The sequence below is a fragment of the Saccostrea echinata genome, unplaced genomic scaffold (assembly GCF_033153115.1).
Source record: "Saccostrea echinata isolate AGI-Se365-2 ecotype Australia unplaced genomic scaffold, CSIRO_AGI_Sech_v1 ptg000009l, whole genome shotgun sequence".
NCBI lineage: Eukaryota > Metazoa > Mollusca > Bivalvia > Ostreida > Ostreidae > Saccostrea > Saccostrea echinata.
Genome location: NW_026889758.1, coordinates 29,092,546 through 29,112,135, shown reverse-complemented (window position 1 = coordinate 29,112,135; position 19,590 = coordinate 29,092,546). Strand labels below are relative to the sequence as shown.

Here is a 19,590-nt window from a genome sequence, read left to right as displayed (position 1 = left end):
GTAACAATACATTTATGTCTTTTTCTCCTCCATGGGACTCCTTTAATGCTTGCATCAACTGAATGAATTAGACTGCATCATAATCAATATTTTTTTTTCTGTGTTTGTACAAGTACAGGATGCTAATAGTATGTTAAAAGTAAATCAGCTGGAAAAAACGATGATTTCAATAGCTTGAGTAATTTATTGTTGCTTTTCTTTTTCAGCCGTGTCTGCAAAAACACTCATGGTTTAATCAGAAAATATGGATTGAACATGTGCAGACGATGCTTTAGAGAATATGCTGATGATATTGGCTTTAAGAAGGTATGTTGTTTGATATTGTTTGACTGTATAATATTGGAATGCCATTTCACTTATCACTATTGCAAAGTACTTCTTATAGTATGTTCATATTTGATTGAATACCTTGAATTTTTATTTTATTGTGAATTTCAGTTGGACTAAGAAGTCAGAAGGATAAAGTAGTATTGGTGTTACAGAAAAAAGGAGACAGCTACATGTGTTGTAAATAACCTCATGATTAAAAACATCAAGCTACTTTAATTATGTGATGCTTCATTTAGTTTTGGATTGTTTTTTATCGAGAATGAACAAAGTAAAGGTTTGGCAGTGGCATTATGTTGCCAACCCTAGGAGTAATATTGATAGTCATCCTAATAGTTAACATAGCCACTATAAACATACACATATAAAACAGTGCAGTGTTGGACCAATTATCATGATCATTATGATGCATGATAAACTTTCTGCATTTCCATGAGTAATGAAGATGATTTTCAAAGATGCAATTTCTTTTCAATATATGACCAACTTTGATAGTGGCTCCACCCTAGGATCTGAACCATGGGTCAGGCAGCCATGGATTTAAAAATTTTGTTTAGATGTTTAAAATGTCGAGTTATGTCATTTTCATATACATGTATTTCAATATTTGAGAATTTTAGCTCCACCCTGGGGCCTGAAATCTGAGGCATCAATAATTGTGTTAAAAGGTTAGTACTTGATGTAACCATGCAAACAGTTTGTCCGACAAGATGTACCGGTACATGGGTAAAGAAAATTTTAAAAGTAGTAATATATTTCTGGACATCAAGCAGTCAAACTGGTAGCATTATAGTAAGTAGCTGCAGAACTGTAGCTTTCTGGTCGAGAAAATCAGACACATAAACCAGAGAGCTAATGATCCAAGCATTGTAAAATCCTTCAATTTACAGCTATAATTTTTATACCCCCCCCCCCCCCCTTCTGAAGGCGAGGTGGGTATGCTGTTTAACTCTTGTGTGTCTGTTGGTAACAAATTTTCATCACAGTTTTCTCAGCAACTACTCATCGAAGATGCTTGAAACTTTAGCACACTTTATTTAGGCATGCCATATCATGTGGTGGGATTTATTGTACGAAGCTAATGTCAACTTCCTGTTTATCTGTGTGTACCACTACTAACAAATTTTTGTCACAGTTTTCTCAGCAACTACAAATCACAGATGCTTGAAATTTTAGCACACTCTTTGTTTAGGCATGCAATATCTGTACAAATCCATTGTCAACTCCTGTTTATCACCGTGTCTTTCCATAACTTAACTTGTGTATATACACATCAAAGGGTACGTTCTCATAAGAACAGGGGTACTACTAGTTAGCTCACAGACTTCGTTTGTTTTCGCTCGCTTCAGTTTTCTTTTTTTTTTTAGTATTATATTGTCCTTCCTGATATACTTTATTTTAACAAATAAAATATAGTATGTTGTACATTTTATTTGTTAAAATAAAGTATATCAGGAAGGACAATATGCATTCCTCTGCTTTAAGTATTGTATTGATAATTAACCATATATTTTACTCCTATTACTGATACCTTATATACCTTTAGGGCATTGGTACAGGATTTTAGCATGACCCCATCATATGGATGTCGGAATGCAAATTTTAAAAGCTGATATTTCAAGGCCATATGGGGCTGTTTGTAACCTTTCAAAGATAAATAAGTATCAGGAATACAAGTAAAAATATAGTTAATTAAATAATATCATATTTTAAGCAGGGAAACACATACAATACAGGAAATAATATCCGAAGCGAGCGAGCGAGCGAGAAAAAAGCATTGCCATAATAAATTGAAGGTTTTTACAGTGCATGGATCTGTTGCTCTCTGGTTTGTCAACCATTTAATCATTGTTCACAAGGAAGTTTTTCCCATAAAATGGTGGCCTACACTGGAACACCAAAATAGTACGACAATAAACACATGGATTTGGGAAAAAGGGCAGGGCACCCTAAAAGGCTGGAACACTGGTTAATTAATACTCCATTTATACTCCTACTGCTACATGTATTTACTTTCTAAACAACAGTTCACAAGTTTCGGACATGTTAAGAAACACACAGTGTCATCACTTTTAATAAATATAGCGTACAGAATATACTGTAAACCAACTTTTATTCGCATGCGAGAAATATTCGCGAGTTTCGTGACCTACTTTAATTCGTGAATATTAATCGCCGCGAACCTTTATTTTGCTTTGTATTTATAGAGAATGTTTTCTCAGTCTCGAAAATTAATCGCTGTGGATTGATTTCAAACTGACAAATCGCGAATAAAAGACGACGTGAATAATGGTTTACAGTGCTACACTGTACCATGTTGCTAAATTGTAACCATATTAATGAGTCAATAAATTGAGTCCCAAACTTTTCCACATTAAAATACCACGAAAAGTTCATCATAATATAACAAACAGGTGGTTGCTTATAATTTCAAGTAAATAATGGAGAAGATGTAACTCTGTTAAATAGCACAGTAAGTCTAAAGTTAAGTAAGTCCATGGTTTGAGTGACTTTGGTTCCCTCCTGATTAAACAGTAAATAATCAGTAAAATGATTTTAGTAGCTTCTTCCAAATAGTGTGAAGTATTTGGCATCTCTTGTACAGTCTGGGTGTATACACTTTGTGCCTGGTTTCAGTGTCTCTGGTTGTTTGAATGGAATACAAAGACCCTTGGCTCCCATTGAAGGGGCACCTTCCTCCACAACAGCATCCCTATAAACAGAAATCAAAGAAACGTAATAAATACAAGCAACACCTACAGTGATTCTAAGAATATCAACATTGTTTACATCAGGCAGACCTGATCAGTAACAGTGTTTATGAATACCTGGCACTATCTTTCTTGATCTTAGCCTCACATTCCTCGTCCCCGCAGAAAGGGGCCTGGATAATTTTCTTATTGTCCAGGGAATCACAAAAGTGGGTCCACTGGTGGGAGACAATCATGTGGCAGTCAAGGTCAGACTTAGCTCTGTGATATGAAACAAAGCAAAATTTATACAGTCTGTAAATACTGAATTCAGGGAGATTTTTGTTCCCATTTTATATTTGGCCCTCATCATCAATTTGGGAATTCAAAACAGCGATTCATCAGAGTTACTGTACGTGTACATAAATTGGCATATTCAATATTTAGCGCAATCCCTTGGTATTGAGTTGTTGGCATATTCATGAATTAGCGCTAAACACAAATGTGCCATATATTGTACATGTATTTATAAATGATTTATTAGTGGTATTCATGAATTAGCGCATCGTTGTCCACGCCAAAGCCGCTAAAATATGAAGCCTGCTAATTAAAGTACACATACAGTATCTCTCTTATCGCGAGTGTTTCGAATTTAAAATGAGGCCAAATCATTTGCAAGTGCGATAGGCCAAAAAAATAACATGATGGGGTCAAAAAATAAATTGCATACAGTATTTTACACATTTGATCACAGCGTTTCTTTTACTTTGATACATGTAAATGATTGAAACATCTGCCATAACAATAAATGGGTGCACAAGTATGATAAAACGGAATATATATCACAAAAGTTTTGAAAACTGGTTACTTGTTGAAGAGGCAGTCTTGTATGTTTTTAAGTATATCGTTGAGTTGTTCTCCAACATTCTGGTTCTTCAGTATCAGTTTTTCTCCATTATCTCGTCTAACCACCACAACCTGATTTTTTTTTATGTCATTAGGCCCTAGCTCTACACGTATTGGTACTCCCTAAAGAAAAAAAAACGCATCTTTTTGGTGAAAAGGATTAAAGGTGCCACCAGGTCTATAAACATTGTGCTAATAATTTCTTGCTGAACTGGTAAAAATAGATATATTTAGTTTCTAAAGGTGATGATAAACGACCAAAGAAAATAAGATAAGTGTTAAGTCCATTTCCTATAAAGAAACATACATGTATAAAAATAAGATCTACTGAGCTTCTGACATTTTAAAACACAACAAAAAGAATTATATAGCAGTTGACCCACAAAATCTAGGAAAATTGGTTCTCCACAAGCAATGATGATTCCACAGCATTTATAAAGTTCTGTGTATTGTGGACAGCTGTTTTCAATACCTTGAGTTCCCAGTGGTTGAACTTCCAGCCTGGGGAGTAGTTGTCTCTTAAGTCTGTCCGGGCTCTTATATCTGCTGTCAATAATTCCTTCTTGATGGCCTCACATTTGTCCATCAGATTCTGCTCATCCGACTTGGAAAGATTGGCTGTTATTCCACAAGGAACAATGATCACCTGAAAAACAAGAATTTGATAAATAGTCTGCAGTGGAAAACAGTGGGAACAAGATATCTGAGTTATGAGTTGGTAGAGGGGTTGTCACAGATGCTATCTTGGTATTGAGTAGTTTTAACAAATAAGATTCCTTTTTATAATAGGAAAATCTATGTTCTAAAAACATGAATATCAATCAACATTTTGTGACCATCATAATCTTATGGAAATTCTTCAATACCTGAACACAGGCTACCCTTGGTGGCAGCACAAGTCCCTTGTTGTCTCCATGGATCATGCACATGACTCCAATGGTTCGAGTTGTCAAACCCCATGAATTCTGATACACATACTGTTTTTCTAGGGTCTCCTGATCTTGAATGCAAATTTCAAACATCTTGGAGAAGTTCTGTCCTAAGTGATGAGATGTTCCACCCTGAACATGGAAAGAATGGGTAAAGTTTTTCCTCCCCATGAGAACTGTTTCAATTTTCACATAATTATACTGTACACAGGTTATTTTTGCTCTATTATACTGGCAAAGGATTTCGCTCCATTTTGAATTTGCCCACACATAGTTCTGTTTAATTAAAGAGATAACTCTGTTGAATTCACCCTATTTTTAATTTGCCCACTGATGATAAGGGCGAAAATAAAATGTGAGTGAATATTTCCCTGTACACAGTATATCCATGACACTTGATCAAACAGAAAAGTAGCTTTTTACCTGTATAGCTCTTCCACTTGCTGAGATATAGGCCTCCACTGTTGTTGTAAAGTCTCCTCCAGCAAATTTTTCTGCTTCAGTCTTCCTGCCTCGGACTACTGGGATAGCTAACAATTCTTCATAAACTCTGGCATACAACTCAAGTATAATGTATACCTGAAAGGCACAGTACAATTGGATCATTTATACCAAACCATACTAAAGCTCTCATGCAAAACTTTCATCTATTTTCAGTACTCAACTAGCACTCTGATGACAAAATTCAATGATACGCTTCAATGAAATGACTTCATTCATGCATATAAAATACATGTACATGTAACATTTCTTTTTATTTATGGATACTTTACTGCCACATTGTAAAATGTTTAAGTCAATCCTTCTCTTCCATTAAAATAGACAATCTGTTCAGATGAAAAAAAATCTCTGGAACCAGTTTATTTTTTCATGAGGACAGATTTTGTTTGCCCACCTCCTCCTCTGCCTCCTGGGCTGTGGCAAATGCAGTGTGTCCCTCCTGCCAAAGAAACTCTCTAGTCCTAAGGAAGGGCTGTGGGTGTTTAAATTCCCATCTCTGTTGATAAAAATATTCACCATATTAAACAGAAATTAAAATACATGTACTATACTAACAGAATCTGGGATCTTACCACTCATTTCCAACAATTTTTCCTTATGTACTGTATTTGAACTTGTAGATGTGTTTATACAGACAAGAGATAAATACATGTATGATGTGGTATTCAAAACAAACAGGTTCTTAAAACCCTAATTTGAGTTGCTGACATTATGCTATGACTGTCAGGAATTCAAACTGATTCGTAATCAAGGAAATATCTAGGATACAAGACTTTCATCCCATTTCAATACTGGTTCAGTCTTAAAGGAATTCAACACAATACTGTTCAGTTGGTTAAATGTTAATGGTATTGTATAATACCTTACTATAGACCTTACATTCACCATTGGTTAACTTGGTATCTCTATATAGGACTAACCTGTGACTAACCACTTCATCACACTACTGGTACAAGCTTTAGGGATATCTCTAAGATACTTACCACAACATTACACCATTGGTTTAGTCTTAGTGGAAGATCTCTATGGGACTTGATCCACTTGGCATAAGATGGATACATCACAGTTTCACTGGTAGGACGGATGGCAATGGGTACCGCTAAATCTGATTTCCCCGATTTTGTTACCCAGGCCACCTACAGAAAATATTGAGCAATAAATCCACCTAGTACTACATGTATACATATTTAGAATCAAGTGACTTTGTCATGCATGCTGTAGCCATTAAATTATAATTAAGTTTTCTATTGTGTGTCATTTGTCTTTTTATCTTGACTGTATAGCAGCATGGTGATGTCAATAAATTGACTTAAAAAACTAATTTTTCATTTTACAAATCATTGAAAATATAAGTTAAATTCTTCTATTACAATACCTCTGGTGCAAAATCTGCGATATGAGTCTTTTCTCGCTCCAGTGCTTGATGTGAAACAAACATGGGGAAATATGCATTTTCAACACCTATCTTCTTGATTTCTCTGTCAAAAAATTCTTTGATGCTCTCCCAAATAGAGTATGACCAGGGGCGGAGAATGTAACAGCCACTAACATCATAATACTCAATTAACTCAGCCTTTGTAATGATCTATTAAAGAAAAGAACTTTTAGAGTCAAATAAAAAGAATTTAACATTCAAAACTGCATAAAACCTTTTTAGAAAAAGGGATTATACCATGCATAAAACAGAGAAAAAATTAAACATGTATGTTGAATGAAATGTCTGTAACAGTTAACTTACCTGAGAATACCAGTCAGACAGATTTTCCTCTTTCTTTGCTTCAAGACCAAGTCTACAAAAAATATACAATAAATCTTATCAAGATTCTTTTTTCTTATTAGCAATATCAACTTATGTAAATATTTTCAGTTAAAGCTACATGTGTATATGCCACATCTGAGCTAAAAATTAGAAATACGAGATTAAGTGTAGATAAACATGATATATGTTATTAACAATTAAAATTTTCACTGATTTTGAACTTGAATAATCTCATGTTTCCATAGTTAAAATGATTTTAAACTGTCTGTTAACTTAAATGCGGACTCGGTAAATAAATCAGTTATTGTTTTAAATTTTTAATATCTATGAAACATGATTGATTTAAATTGTGTAATTTACATACGAAAGTCCTATCTTTATATAAAGTAATAAAACAAATAGAAAGATCATTTTAATTTTAGTTAGCCTGAACTTATAAAAAATACGCCATATATGACTTTAAGTTTGTGTTATTTTCAGGAATATAAATCCAAATAATCGCTGATCATCAGTCTTGACCCTTCCATAACCCCACCTTGTGACCTTCTTATGGTCTCCTTTGTCATCCTTTGGTTTATCTCCCTCTTTCTTTTCTGGGACTTTCTTGTCCTTCTTCTTATCCTTTTTGTCTTTTCGTCCACCTCCTGATAGATCCTCTCCAGTTAGATCTTTGTACTGAGTCTTTAAGCTCAAAAGGGTTTCAACTTCTTTCTTAACTTCAGTCTGTTGTACATGTAATAGAGAAAATTTGACAGTATACATACAGTAGTATACAATGTACAATTAATGTGGAAATACTGCAATCTGTTAATTGAAGTGTTCTACACATTTCCATTCTTGTCATACAACACTATATATTTTGTCTGAAATACTAAGATGTTTACACTAAACCATACCTATAAAAAAAAATAATAAAGTGCCCCTCCACAGCATGATACGCCCGTCAAATATTGTTCAATTATCATAAACAGTTTAGGGTGCAAGAAAATCATGTCAACCTTAATTCAAAGATTTCCATTCCTTATAATATTTGATGTTTATACATTTCCTGTAGTGCAGGCACTAATTATAATAAATTTCTCAACTGGTTGTGTTAGACCTTGACAAATGCCCATCTGCAGCCCCCCCCCCCTTTTTTTTCATATTTATTTGATATTTTCAAAAAATTAAATAAAAATTTCATATTAAACAATATCAAAATAGTCTAAACAATTTAATCTATACCAAATTAATTTTGAAAATAAAAGGCTGGCCATCAAATGACATATGCTATAAACTGACAAGCAGTTTTTCTGTCTAATTCCCAAAGGATACAGATAAGAGCTGCTTGATCAGAGATGCTCTAACAGAAATGATTGAGACAGCTAGCTTTCCTATACATTGAACTCATTAATTATAATCTTTAACTGGATGCATGTCCATTCATTACTCCCAAGGGATGAATGGATCTTCACTATCTGCTTTAATAGTCTGTATTGTAATAAAAATGCATATTTATGTCATTCCGTTGAAAACAGAGATTTTTTTTAACTTGTTACAAAGATTTTTAAAAAGAAAAAAACTTGTGTAAATATCCCCCCCATATATTATATAATATCAAATTAGTTTATTATACAATATCAAGTTAGTTTAATTACTTTTCACCAAATTCATTTTAAAAGTTAAAAGGCTAGCCAAAAAATTCATTTAGTCCAAGGCTGATTCCTTTACCCAATTCCCAGGAGATATAGATAACACCTGCTTGATCAGAGATGCTCTACAGGTTAGTTCCTCACACTAAACTCATTAATTCCTCTCTAATTTGACATGTAATTTTCTGTTATCAAAATTCTCTCTGACCAGTGGTTGATGATTACACCCATGGGAGAGGTGGAATTTCTGTTATAACATTACATTTGTTATAGATTGCTGTAAAGTATATAATGAAAAAAGAATAAGTATTTTCTTGATTTAACATTTTTTTAATAAGGATACTGCAACATTCTTACATTTTTGGGAACTGTGTAACTTAACAGTATAGAGACACAGGTTTTTTTTAAAAATTTCACTAAATTAAAGGTCACAGTGACCTTGAAATAGGTCGCGACACACTTTCTACCTAAGATGCATAAATTGGCCAAGTTTGATGATTCTAAGTCTAATAGTTTTCTAGTTATCAGCCGGACAGGATTTTTCCATATTTGTCCATAGCATCTTAATTAAAGGTCAGAGTGACCTACTTTTGATGCACGACACACCTTCTACCCAAGACATATCAGCTGACAAAGTTTGATAATTCTAGGTCTAATAGTATTAAAGTTATGAGCCGAACACGAAAAAGCTAACAGACAGACGGACATGAAGGCTATAACATAATACGTCCCGTCTTAAGACGGGTGTATAATAAAAAAACAATGACTCTTATTAAGAGGATCTATACAGAAACTAATCCTCTGACTTTACCTCTGGGGCCTTGGAAGCCTTTAGTTGCCGCACTTTCTCTCCCTGCTCATCTATCTTCTTTTTCAGACTCTCTGCCTCAGTGCCTTCACTTGCCATGGCCTTTGAAACTGGTTCTGTTTTCTGAGGGGTGGTTCCAGCAGGGGCTGGTGTCCAATCTTTTCCTGTAGCAGTTTTGTACTCTGCCTTCAATTGCAGTAATATCTGTACCTCTGCAGTGACTGTATCCTGAAAAAAAAATCACCTATATATATATAAAATTATTGATATTTACTGATGTTAAGGTATAGTGATAACCCGTATAGACATGATGGATATATACATTGTACATGCTATGCAAGGTCAGGTGTACAATTCTGTAATTAGCCCAATGCTTTGTGCTTAATATGTGTATATTTGCATGAGTAATATTTCTATTCGCTCAAGAATTTTTAAAATACCAAAATATAACTGTCTGGGATTTGGAATTTATGGGGGAGTACATGGAAATTTTCGTATGCAGATTCAACCATTTATGCAAATTAATGTATATAATCTTGTATGCTCCCAAGTATATAAATATCCCCATTAACTAAAAAAAAAAACTAGACACTCTCTTGTTTTATATCAGTTTTCAGCACTCTCAACTGTCTATAATTGGAGCTATTGAATGGCCCCTTCCCAGTGCAAAACAAGAACCCTTCATCCCCCAGCTCTAAAATGGTGGTATATTTTTCCCCCAATTGTCATTAGTTACAATAAAGCTGAAAACAAAACACCAGAAAACCAAAATGCATTTTATTTTCTCAATATGCCAAAAATGTCAGTAATTTTCCCAATTTCAATTTAAATTTGTAATTTCAAAATCATTTTATCACATTTTTTACAGGGATTTCCTTCAATAAGATCAACCAAACTATTTATCTGCTTTATGGACTACGATATTTTGTTTTCAAAAATTACACTCATCATGTCTCATGTAAAAAAAAGTTGATTTTTAATGATCTAATTTGTTTAAAGTTGTCTGAAAAAGTGCATTAATTAAATAGACTAAAGCAAGAATTTTCTATAACCATGTTCCAGCGTTTTTACCTGACAGTTTGTTGATCATATATGACTAATAATTTGACTCAAACACACACATTAATCTAGATATAAATTGTAAGTGTTATAATAATGCAACGAGTGGTAATAGGTACACGTTATGATGATGCAATAGGCCTATGTTGGGATGAGACTCGACACTGAAATCAATTACAGTACTTGGTCATCGACATAACTGAAACTGATCTCTAAATTTTACGATAGAAAGTAAAATAAAGCAAAACAAAAACGTTTTATACTATATAAAAGCCAAAGACAGCTGGAATAGAATGTTAAATTACCGGTAAACAAATGAAATGAGACCACTGTTTACATGTATGCAAGTGCACGCATGCACTCCAAATAAAGCAGCAGAAAAATGGAATAGTTGTACAGCTTAATAAACTTTGTGAGACTGATTACCTTAATGAATAGTGTTCCTTTAAATTTAGGCACAAAAGTTACCTGTGTGCTTCACTCAATACACGTGGCGTTGTTATTTTTACACTATTTGACCTACTTCCACTTCCTCATAATACAGAGCTAGCAATTTCGGAGGTACCACTGCTGGCTATTTAACCCCATTGGGACTTGAGACAATCTTAGCAAAATCGGGTATATAGTATAATAGGGGATTATTATCCCCTATTATACTGTATACCCGATTTTGCTAAGATTGTCTCAAGTCCCTGTGATTTGACCCAAATGCAATAAAAAATTATCTTTAAAAACTAAATCACCTGATTAGTAGATCCAGTTATTTTTACATAAAAATAAAATTCTTTAAAAATATCAAATATGCCTTAAAATAATTTAGTAGCTCTGCAATCACTGCTTTTTAAGGTTAATGAATAAATACACAAGGCATATATTGATATTTTTAAAGAATTTTATTTTATGTAAAAATAATAATAACACCGAACAAAACTTTTGCATTTGTCATCTTAATGATCGAGACATGACACTCAGCAGTTTGGTTGCTGGGCTATAAAACAAGAAGCCCCACTCTCTACCATCGGCTCATACGATAACTCTGCATAGGAGCTTGAAGAAGCACATGGGCCACAATGCTCACCAGAGTCAAAATAGCCCTGCTGTTTTTCATCAGCAGATTTTTTCTCCTATATATACCTATGTAAAACTTTAATTCCCTGTTGTGACCCCACCTTACCCCCAAATGTCATGATCTGAACAAACCTGAATCAACACTACCTGAAGATCTTTCCATATTAATAGGACTAATCATGGCTTTGCTGTTGAGAAGATTCTTAAAGACTTTTTCCCTATACAGTGTAATTTGTCCAAACTGGATACCACTGGTTCCATAAAAATTGGCTGGATTAGACAGAATCTAGAGTGCAGGAACAATCAGTGGCATAGCTACCATGTATGCTTGTATGCTCGATCGAGCGTGCACATTATTTTGTCAAAAAAAGTAAATAAAGTAAAGGTATTTAACCCTTACATGATGTAAACAAGAGGCCCATGGGCCACATCGCTCACCTGAGTAACTTTGGCCATGCTGTTCATTACCAGACTTCCCCCCTTGTAATACCTATTGACCTATTGTGGCCCCGCCCTACCCCCAGGGGCCATGATTTGAACAATTTAGAATCTACACTACCCCAGGATGCTTCCACATAAGTTTCAGTTTTTCTGGTCCAGTGGTTCTTGAGAAGATTTTTAAAGATTTTTCCTATATATTTCAATGTAAAACTTGGGATTCCCTATTGTGCCCCCCCCCTATCCCCGGGGTCATGATTTGAACAATTTAGAGTGTACACTACTTGAGGATGTTTCCACATAAGTTTCAGCTTTTCTGGCTCAGTGGTTCTTGAAAAGAAGATTTTTAAAGATTTTTCCTATATATTTCAATGTAAAACTTGGATTCCCTATTGTGGCCCCGCCCTACCCCGGGGGGTCATGATTTGAACAATTTAGAATCTACACTACCCCAGGATGCTTCCACATAAGTTTCAGCTTTTCTGGCCCAGTGGTTCTTGAGAAGAGGATTTTTAAAGATTTCTCCTACATATTTCAATGTAAGACTTGGATTCCCTATTGTGGCCTCGCCCTACCCCCGGGGGTAATGATTTTAACAATTTAGAATTTACACTACCCCAGGATGCTTCCACATAAGTTTCAGCTTTTCTGGCTCAATGGTTCTTGAGAAGAAGATTTTTAAAGATTTTTCCTATATATTTCAATGTAAAACTTGGATTCCCTATTGTGGCCTCGCCCTACCCCCAGGGGTCATGATTTTAACAATTTAGAATCTACACTACCCCAGGATGCTTCCACATAAGTTTCAGTTTTTCTGGCTCAGTGGTTCTTGAGAAGAAGATTTTTTTATGACCCCACCCTATTTTTGTCTTTTCTTGATTATCTCCCCTTGTAAGAGGACTTGGCCCTTTATTTTAACAATTTAAACTCCCCTTCCCCCAAGGATACTTTGTACCAAGTTTGGTTAAAATTGGCCCAGTGGTTCTTGAGAAGAAGTTGAAAATGTGAAAAGTTTACAGACGGACGGACAGACGGACGGACAACAGGTGATCAGAAAAGCTCACTTGAGCTTTCAGCTCAGGTGAGCTAAAAATGTAAAAATCAAAACATAGTTAACTTTGTGATAATTTGCAGTTAAAAACCTTAAATTTTTGCTTGTTCTATATTCTCAAAATAATCTGCAAATGACTACAATTCTGTGATTATGCAATTTTATTATATCCTGAAAAATATTCAAGTATGACTGCAAAATTAAAATTGCAAAGGCAGCTATTCTTGAATAGTTAACAGATTTTTTCCCCCTTAAATATAATGAATTTTTAAAGTTGAGTGAAGTAAGAAATTGAAAAAAAATAATCCCCCCCCCCTCCATAAAAAAAACACCATGTACCTTGAATTAGATTTTGCTAGGCGATTTCTTTATTTCAATTACTAGTATTACCTTTGGTTACCCATATAGTTAAAATTTGTCCACTTTATGGTCAAGAACACACAAGTCCAATTAAAGTTCTTTCTTTTCTTTTTTTTTTTTTAACTTTTGTTACCTTTCCTAACTTCAGCAAAAACATTGCCAAAACATTTAAAATTTATACAGGCCATAAATCTAATAATTAGGTTCAAAGATACTTATAAACTAAGATAGCCCTATTTTAAAGTTAAAAGAATTTGAATAAAATTTAATACACACTCTTCTATTATTTGTGCTCTCTTGTTGTATACATGCATGTCTAATTCTAAAAGTACATATTTTCTTTAATCTCTTTTATGATTTTATTAGTGTTTAAATCTTCAGAATCTAGAAGCTTCCAGGGGCTTCACCCCTGAGCCCCCAACAGGGCTTTGCCCTGGACCCACTGGAGGCCTCAGGGGGGCCCCCATCCTCCCTGCCACTTCATGCATGCACTTCATTTTTTGCCTAGCTATGCCACTGACAATGCAGAAAAATATTTGAAATATATTTCCTACGATTTGATAATTATTGAATTGACATTTAAATTTTTATGTTAACATTTACATTTTCCCTCAAATATTACAACACCATTTTGAAATCTGACCTTTGAGTTTCAATCCCAATTTATATTTTGATTTGTAAATTGTCACTGATTTTATGTTATAGTGTGTGATATGGAGTTAAAAGCTTGTTAAATGTGTAAGTATTTTTTTTTTTAGATTTACTTTAACTAAACCTTAATATTTATTCATGTGGGCTGTGTCACCACAGGATTTTAGTTAGTACCATGGCACTTATGTAAACACACATTGGCATATATACATGTATATCACAAAAGGTGATAATTGCATTGAAATGACTCAGTTAATATTGTGTGGCCAATTTAGGGGAAATAATTACTATTAATTATGAGCAGTTGGGACCAATATGGCTGTTCAGATTACAGAATAGACAGTATTTGGACTACACAGAATTTTTTATAAGACATTTGTTAAAGAAGTGCATGGAACTAAAATTGAAAGCCGAAATGGACAAAAATTCAGAGTACCAGTACTCAGGATCTAGATAAATAGAGGATATTCAATGTTGGAATTTATTTAACGAGTGGGACAGGACTTTTTTAATATTTTCATGAGTGCGAAGCACTTCGCACTCATGAAAATATCAAACCAGAAGTCTCTGATGAGACTGTAGCTCTACTGGTCTATACATATAAATGTAACAGAGAAAAAGTAGCACTTGGATTTGAAACTTTGCAACATGCAGCAATAAATAGAATTACACTGTATGTATCTTAATGTAGTCTACTTGTGTGCCAAGTAATATTGAAATCAGACCAAAACTGTAGGAGGAGTAGCGTTTTTAAAGGAATTTCACAGAAATTTCTATTTTTAGTAACCATGGCAACAATGTTCATCGAAATCAAAAACCGATGCACTGAATTATGTATCTAAGTGTAGTCTACTTGTGTGCCAAGTTATATTGAAATCAGACCAAAACTATAGGAGGAGTAATGTTTAAAGGAATTTCACAGAAATTTCTATTTTTAGTAACCATGACAACACCGTTCATCAAAATAAAAAACCGATGTACTAAATTATGTATCTTAGTGTTGTCTACTTGTGTGCCAAGTTATATTGAAATCAGACCAAAACTGTAGGAGGAGTAGCATTTTAAAGGAATTTCATAGAAATTTCTATTTTTAGTAACCATGGCAACACCGTTTATCGAAATCAAAAACCGATGCATTTACTTATGTATCTTAGTAAAGTCTACTTGTGTGCCAAGTTATATTGATATCAGAACAAAACTGTAGGAGGAGTAGTGTTTTGAAAAATTGTTTACAGACAGAAAGACAGACAGCTAAACAGACAGACGGACGGACGATGGACACCTTACTATCACATAAGCTCTTCTGGTCTCTGACCAGTAGAGCTAAAAATCTGGTTTAAAATATCCTTGTTTATTAAAACTTTTGTACTCTGTTTGCCTCCTAGATGTCTAGAAGCAGAGGAGATTTTCAAAGAAATAATGCATTTTCACTATAAATTCAACAGAGCCCAATCCATACACCAAAACCCCTGACCCAGGGGCTGTAAATTTCATAATTTTGGAAGAGTTGTCCTTGCTCATCATAACCATGCATTTAGTTTATATGCTAAATACCCAGGGGCAGAGAAGAAGATTTTGAAGAATATAAATTATCTTATCTACAGAGCCATGCCCTGTCACCAGAACCCCTGACCCAGGGGCCATGAAGTTAAAATTTTTGGAAGAAGCACCTTTGCTCATCATTGCTATGCACTTAGTTAATCTGCTAAATTACCAGAACAGAGAGGAAGTTTTTCAAAAAATGAATGCATTTTCTTATTATAATCAATAGAGTCCCCCCCCCCCCATCACCACAACTGACCTACGGGCCATAAAATTTACAATTTTAGAAGAAGCACCCTTGTTCATCATAACCATGCACTTAGTTTATCTGCTAAATATCAAGGAGCAGAGAAAATTTTCAAAGAATAAATGCATTTTCATTATATAATCAATGGAGCCCCCTCCCCCAAGAACACCTGACCCATGGGCCATGAATTTCACAAATTTGGAAGAGGCATTATTGCACATCATAGTCACACACTTGGTTTATTTTCTGAACACCCAGGAGCAGAGAAGAGGATTTTCAAAGAAAAAATGCAATATCACTATATAATCAATAGATCACCCTCCCCCACCAGAAGCCCCAACCCTGGGGCCACAAATTTTACAATTTTGGGAGAGGCACCAACTGGTTGAAATTGGTTCAGTAGTTCAAGAGAAGAAACTGAAAATGTTCAAAGGTTTACGACCAACACGAGGCACATTGCACGAAAATGGATGAAAACAGATAGCAATAGGTCACCTGAGTGACTCAGGTTACCAAAAAAAGCATCTATTACTGTCCCTCATACCATTACTACATTGAATTATTACCTTAAAATCCCAAACAATCTCAAAAAAAAAAAAAACACAAGCAACTCGCATTTCTCATTCAGACACTACTCTATTCAATGTTGACAGACTGTTCACAACATCTTATGCACCACATTCAAATGTTAAACAACAATAGAGCAATGTAACAAAATGACTTGAAGTTACCTTAGCAGCTTTTTGGCCTTTGAGATCTCGGACTTTGTTTCCTTGGGCCACAAACTTGTTATTCAGATCAGCCTCATTATCAGATCCCCCAGATTTGGGCGGTGGTGTTGCTGGTGTGGCAGCTTGTGGTTTCCAATCCTTTCCTGTGGCAGCCTTGTATTCATCCTTCAGACGTAGTAACTCTTTCACGGCAGGATCAATTTCACTCTATGTAGAAATATCAACATCATGATTATAGCTTTTTTAAATCTTAATATAGCATCACAAAACAAAATTTCAGTATTAAAACCACATGTATATTTTTCCTTCTATTCAGTAAAAGTATTTCTACAGTTGAACAGATTTCAATTGAAGAAAGTTTTTATCTTTGGGTAAAGCAAAAAGATACAACACAGCCACCTCCCCCCCCCCCCCCAAAAAAAAAAAACAAAACAAAACAAAACAAAAAAACATACCCATGGGTCTTAATGGCCACCTGATAATGACAAGAGGCCCATGGGCCACAGCGCTCACCTGAGTAACTTTGGCCTTGCTGTTTTTCACCTGATTTCTCCCCCCCCCCATAGTACTTATTGTGGCCCCCCTACCCCCCGAGGGTCATGATTTGAACAATTTAGAATCTACACTACCCAAGAATGTTTCCACATTGGTTTCAGCTTTTCTGGCCTAGTGGTTCTTGAGAAGAAGATTTTTACTACATATTTCAATGTAAAACTTGGATTCCCTATTGTGGCCCCACCCTACCCCCGGGGGTCATGATTTGAACAATTTAGAATCTACACTATCCAAGAATGCTTCCACATTGGTTTCAGCTTTTCTGGCCCAGTGGTTCTTGAGAAGAAGATTTTTAAAGATTTTTACTATATATTTCAATGTAAAATTTGGATTCCTTATTGTGGCCCCACCTTACCCCCGGGGGTCATGATTTGAACAATTTAGAATCTACACTACCCAAAGATGCTTCCAAATAAGTTTCAGCCTTTCTGGCCAAGTGGTTCTTGAGAAGAAGATTTTTACTACATATTTCTATGTAAAACTTGGATTCCCTATTGTGGCCCTGCCCTACCCCGGGGGTCATGATTTGAACAATTTAGAATCTACACTACCTCAGGATGCTTCCACATAAGTTTCAGCTTCTCTGGCCTAGTGGTTCTTGAGAAGTAGATTTTTAAAGATTTTTACTATATATTTCAATGTAAAACTTGGATTCCTTATTGTGGCCCCACCCTACCCCCGGGGGTCATGATTTGAACAATTTAGAATCTACACTACCCCAGGATGCTTCCACATAAGTTTCAGCTTTTTTGGCCCAGTGGTTCTTGAGAAGAAGATTTTTTTATGACCCCACCCAATTTTTGTATTTTCTTGATTATCTCCCCTTTGAACGGGACTTGGCCCTTCATTTTAACAATTTAAACGCCCCTTTACCCAAGGATGCTTTGTACCAAGTTTGGTTAAAATTGGCCCAGTGGTTCTTGAGAAGAAGTCGAAAATGTGAAAAGTTTACAGACGGACGGACAGACGGACGGACGGACGGACAACGGGTGATCAGAAAAGCTCACTTGAGCTTTCAGCTCAGGTGAGCTAACAATGGATTTTTTTTTAACCACACTATGTGTTATCTATTCTTATCTACTTCATTATAATAAAACTTCCTTCAGATGCATTACATTTCTGATACATATTCAAAATAGATACTAATTACTGCTACAAAATTATATATATTTCCACTACATCTATATGTATACATTACTGCTAAATGTCTCTGCTGGTAGCCAGCACTCTACGCACATACATATATAAAATACAACATGTTTTGCAGGGGCTTTGCAGGTTTTTGTTAACATCTAGAATGTTTTAAAGTCTTATGTATAGGAAATTTATAAGGCTCATCAATAATTTAACCTGCACTGCCATGATTTGTAACAAACTGCTCAATGAATGCCATGTTATTCAACTGACTCTATATAATTGTACTTTCAACTACAGGCTAAATGAATAATATTGAATAAAACACTTAATTGTACTTTGACTACATTGTGAGTAAACTAGAAAACTGACCAGTCAGTAAGGACCCCGTCGTAGGGTAGAAATATAAGGGTGCAGCTTACAGAATGAGAATTCTAATTGATTACAAAAATTTAAAAATATATGAAGAAGAATATGCAACAACAACTGTATTTATAAAATTTCAAGATAATTCCTAAATATCCAACAGCCTGTAAATAGTATCCCTGTATTTACATAAGGCAGTAAAAACATCATATCTATAATAACTCAATTAAATATATATTTAAACAAGAATAAAGCATGTGTTTTATTAAATGCCAGCCTTCAGTGAATGCAAATATCACCCAGGCTTGACCTTAACTTTAAAACAAACATCAGTTGCAGACGAAGGTGTTAATTTATCTTAAAATGACAACTACAGATAAGCCTCAAAAATTTTCTGCACCAGGCAAGATAATCAATCCCAGGGGATTAATTGTACTGCTCTCTCATCCTTTTCTTCTAAGTTTACAATAAGAACTTTTTCAATAATGATATAATGAGATCATTATCAGACTACCTGTTAAAATTAATAGTATTCTTGAATTTACATACAACAGCAAAAAAAAAAAAATAAAATAAAAAAATAAAATAAAATAAAATAAATAAATAAATAAATAAAATAAAATAAAATTAATTTAAAAAAAATCAGAAGTCTCTGATGAGACTGTAGCTCTACTGGTCTGTACATATACATATAACAAAGAAAAACTAGCACTTGGATTTGAAACTTTGCAACATGCAGCAATAAATAGAATTATGTATCTTAATGTAGTCTACTTGTGTGCCAAGTTATATTGAAATCAAACAAATACTGTAGGAGGAGTAGCATTTTAAAGGAAT

The 19,590-nt window shown here is 34.6% G+C and overlaps 1 protein-coding gene across 1 annotated transcript in view; it reads right to left on the bottom strand.

The window, feature by feature from the left end:
• Positions 1-2,296: 2,296 nt before the first annotated feature.
• Positions 2,297-19,590, bottom strand: part of LOC133182175 (bifunctional glutamate/proline--tRNA ligase-like) — a 33,941-nt gene continuing 16,647 nt past the window's right edge. The window contains exons 23-35 of the mRNA XM_061316922.1: positions 16,699-16,905; positions 9,555-9,779; positions 7,648-7,835; positions 7,092-7,143; positions 6,729-6,938; positions 6,337-6,489; positions 5,748-5,849; positions 5,276-5,431; positions 4,790-4,984; positions 4,396-4,569; positions 3,886-4,046; positions 3,156-3,299; positions 2,297-3,040 (exon numbers count right to left, since the gene is read on the bottom strand). Coding sequence (XP_061172906.1) covers positions 2,884-3,040; positions 3,156-3,299; positions 3,886-4,046; positions 4,396-4,569; positions 4,790-4,984; positions 5,276-5,431; positions 5,748-5,849; positions 6,337-6,489; positions 6,729-6,938; positions 7,092-7,143; positions 7,648-7,835; positions 9,555-9,779; positions 16,699-16,905 — 2,124 coding nt within the window. The 3' untranslated portion in view covers positions 2,297-2,883. The remainder of the gene's footprint in view (positions 3,041-3,155; positions 3,300-3,885; positions 4,047-4,395; positions 4,570-4,789; positions 4,985-5,275; positions 5,432-5,747; positions 5,850-6,336; positions 6,490-6,728; positions 6,939-7,091; positions 7,144-7,647; positions 7,836-9,554; positions 9,780-16,698; positions 16,906-19,590) is intronic.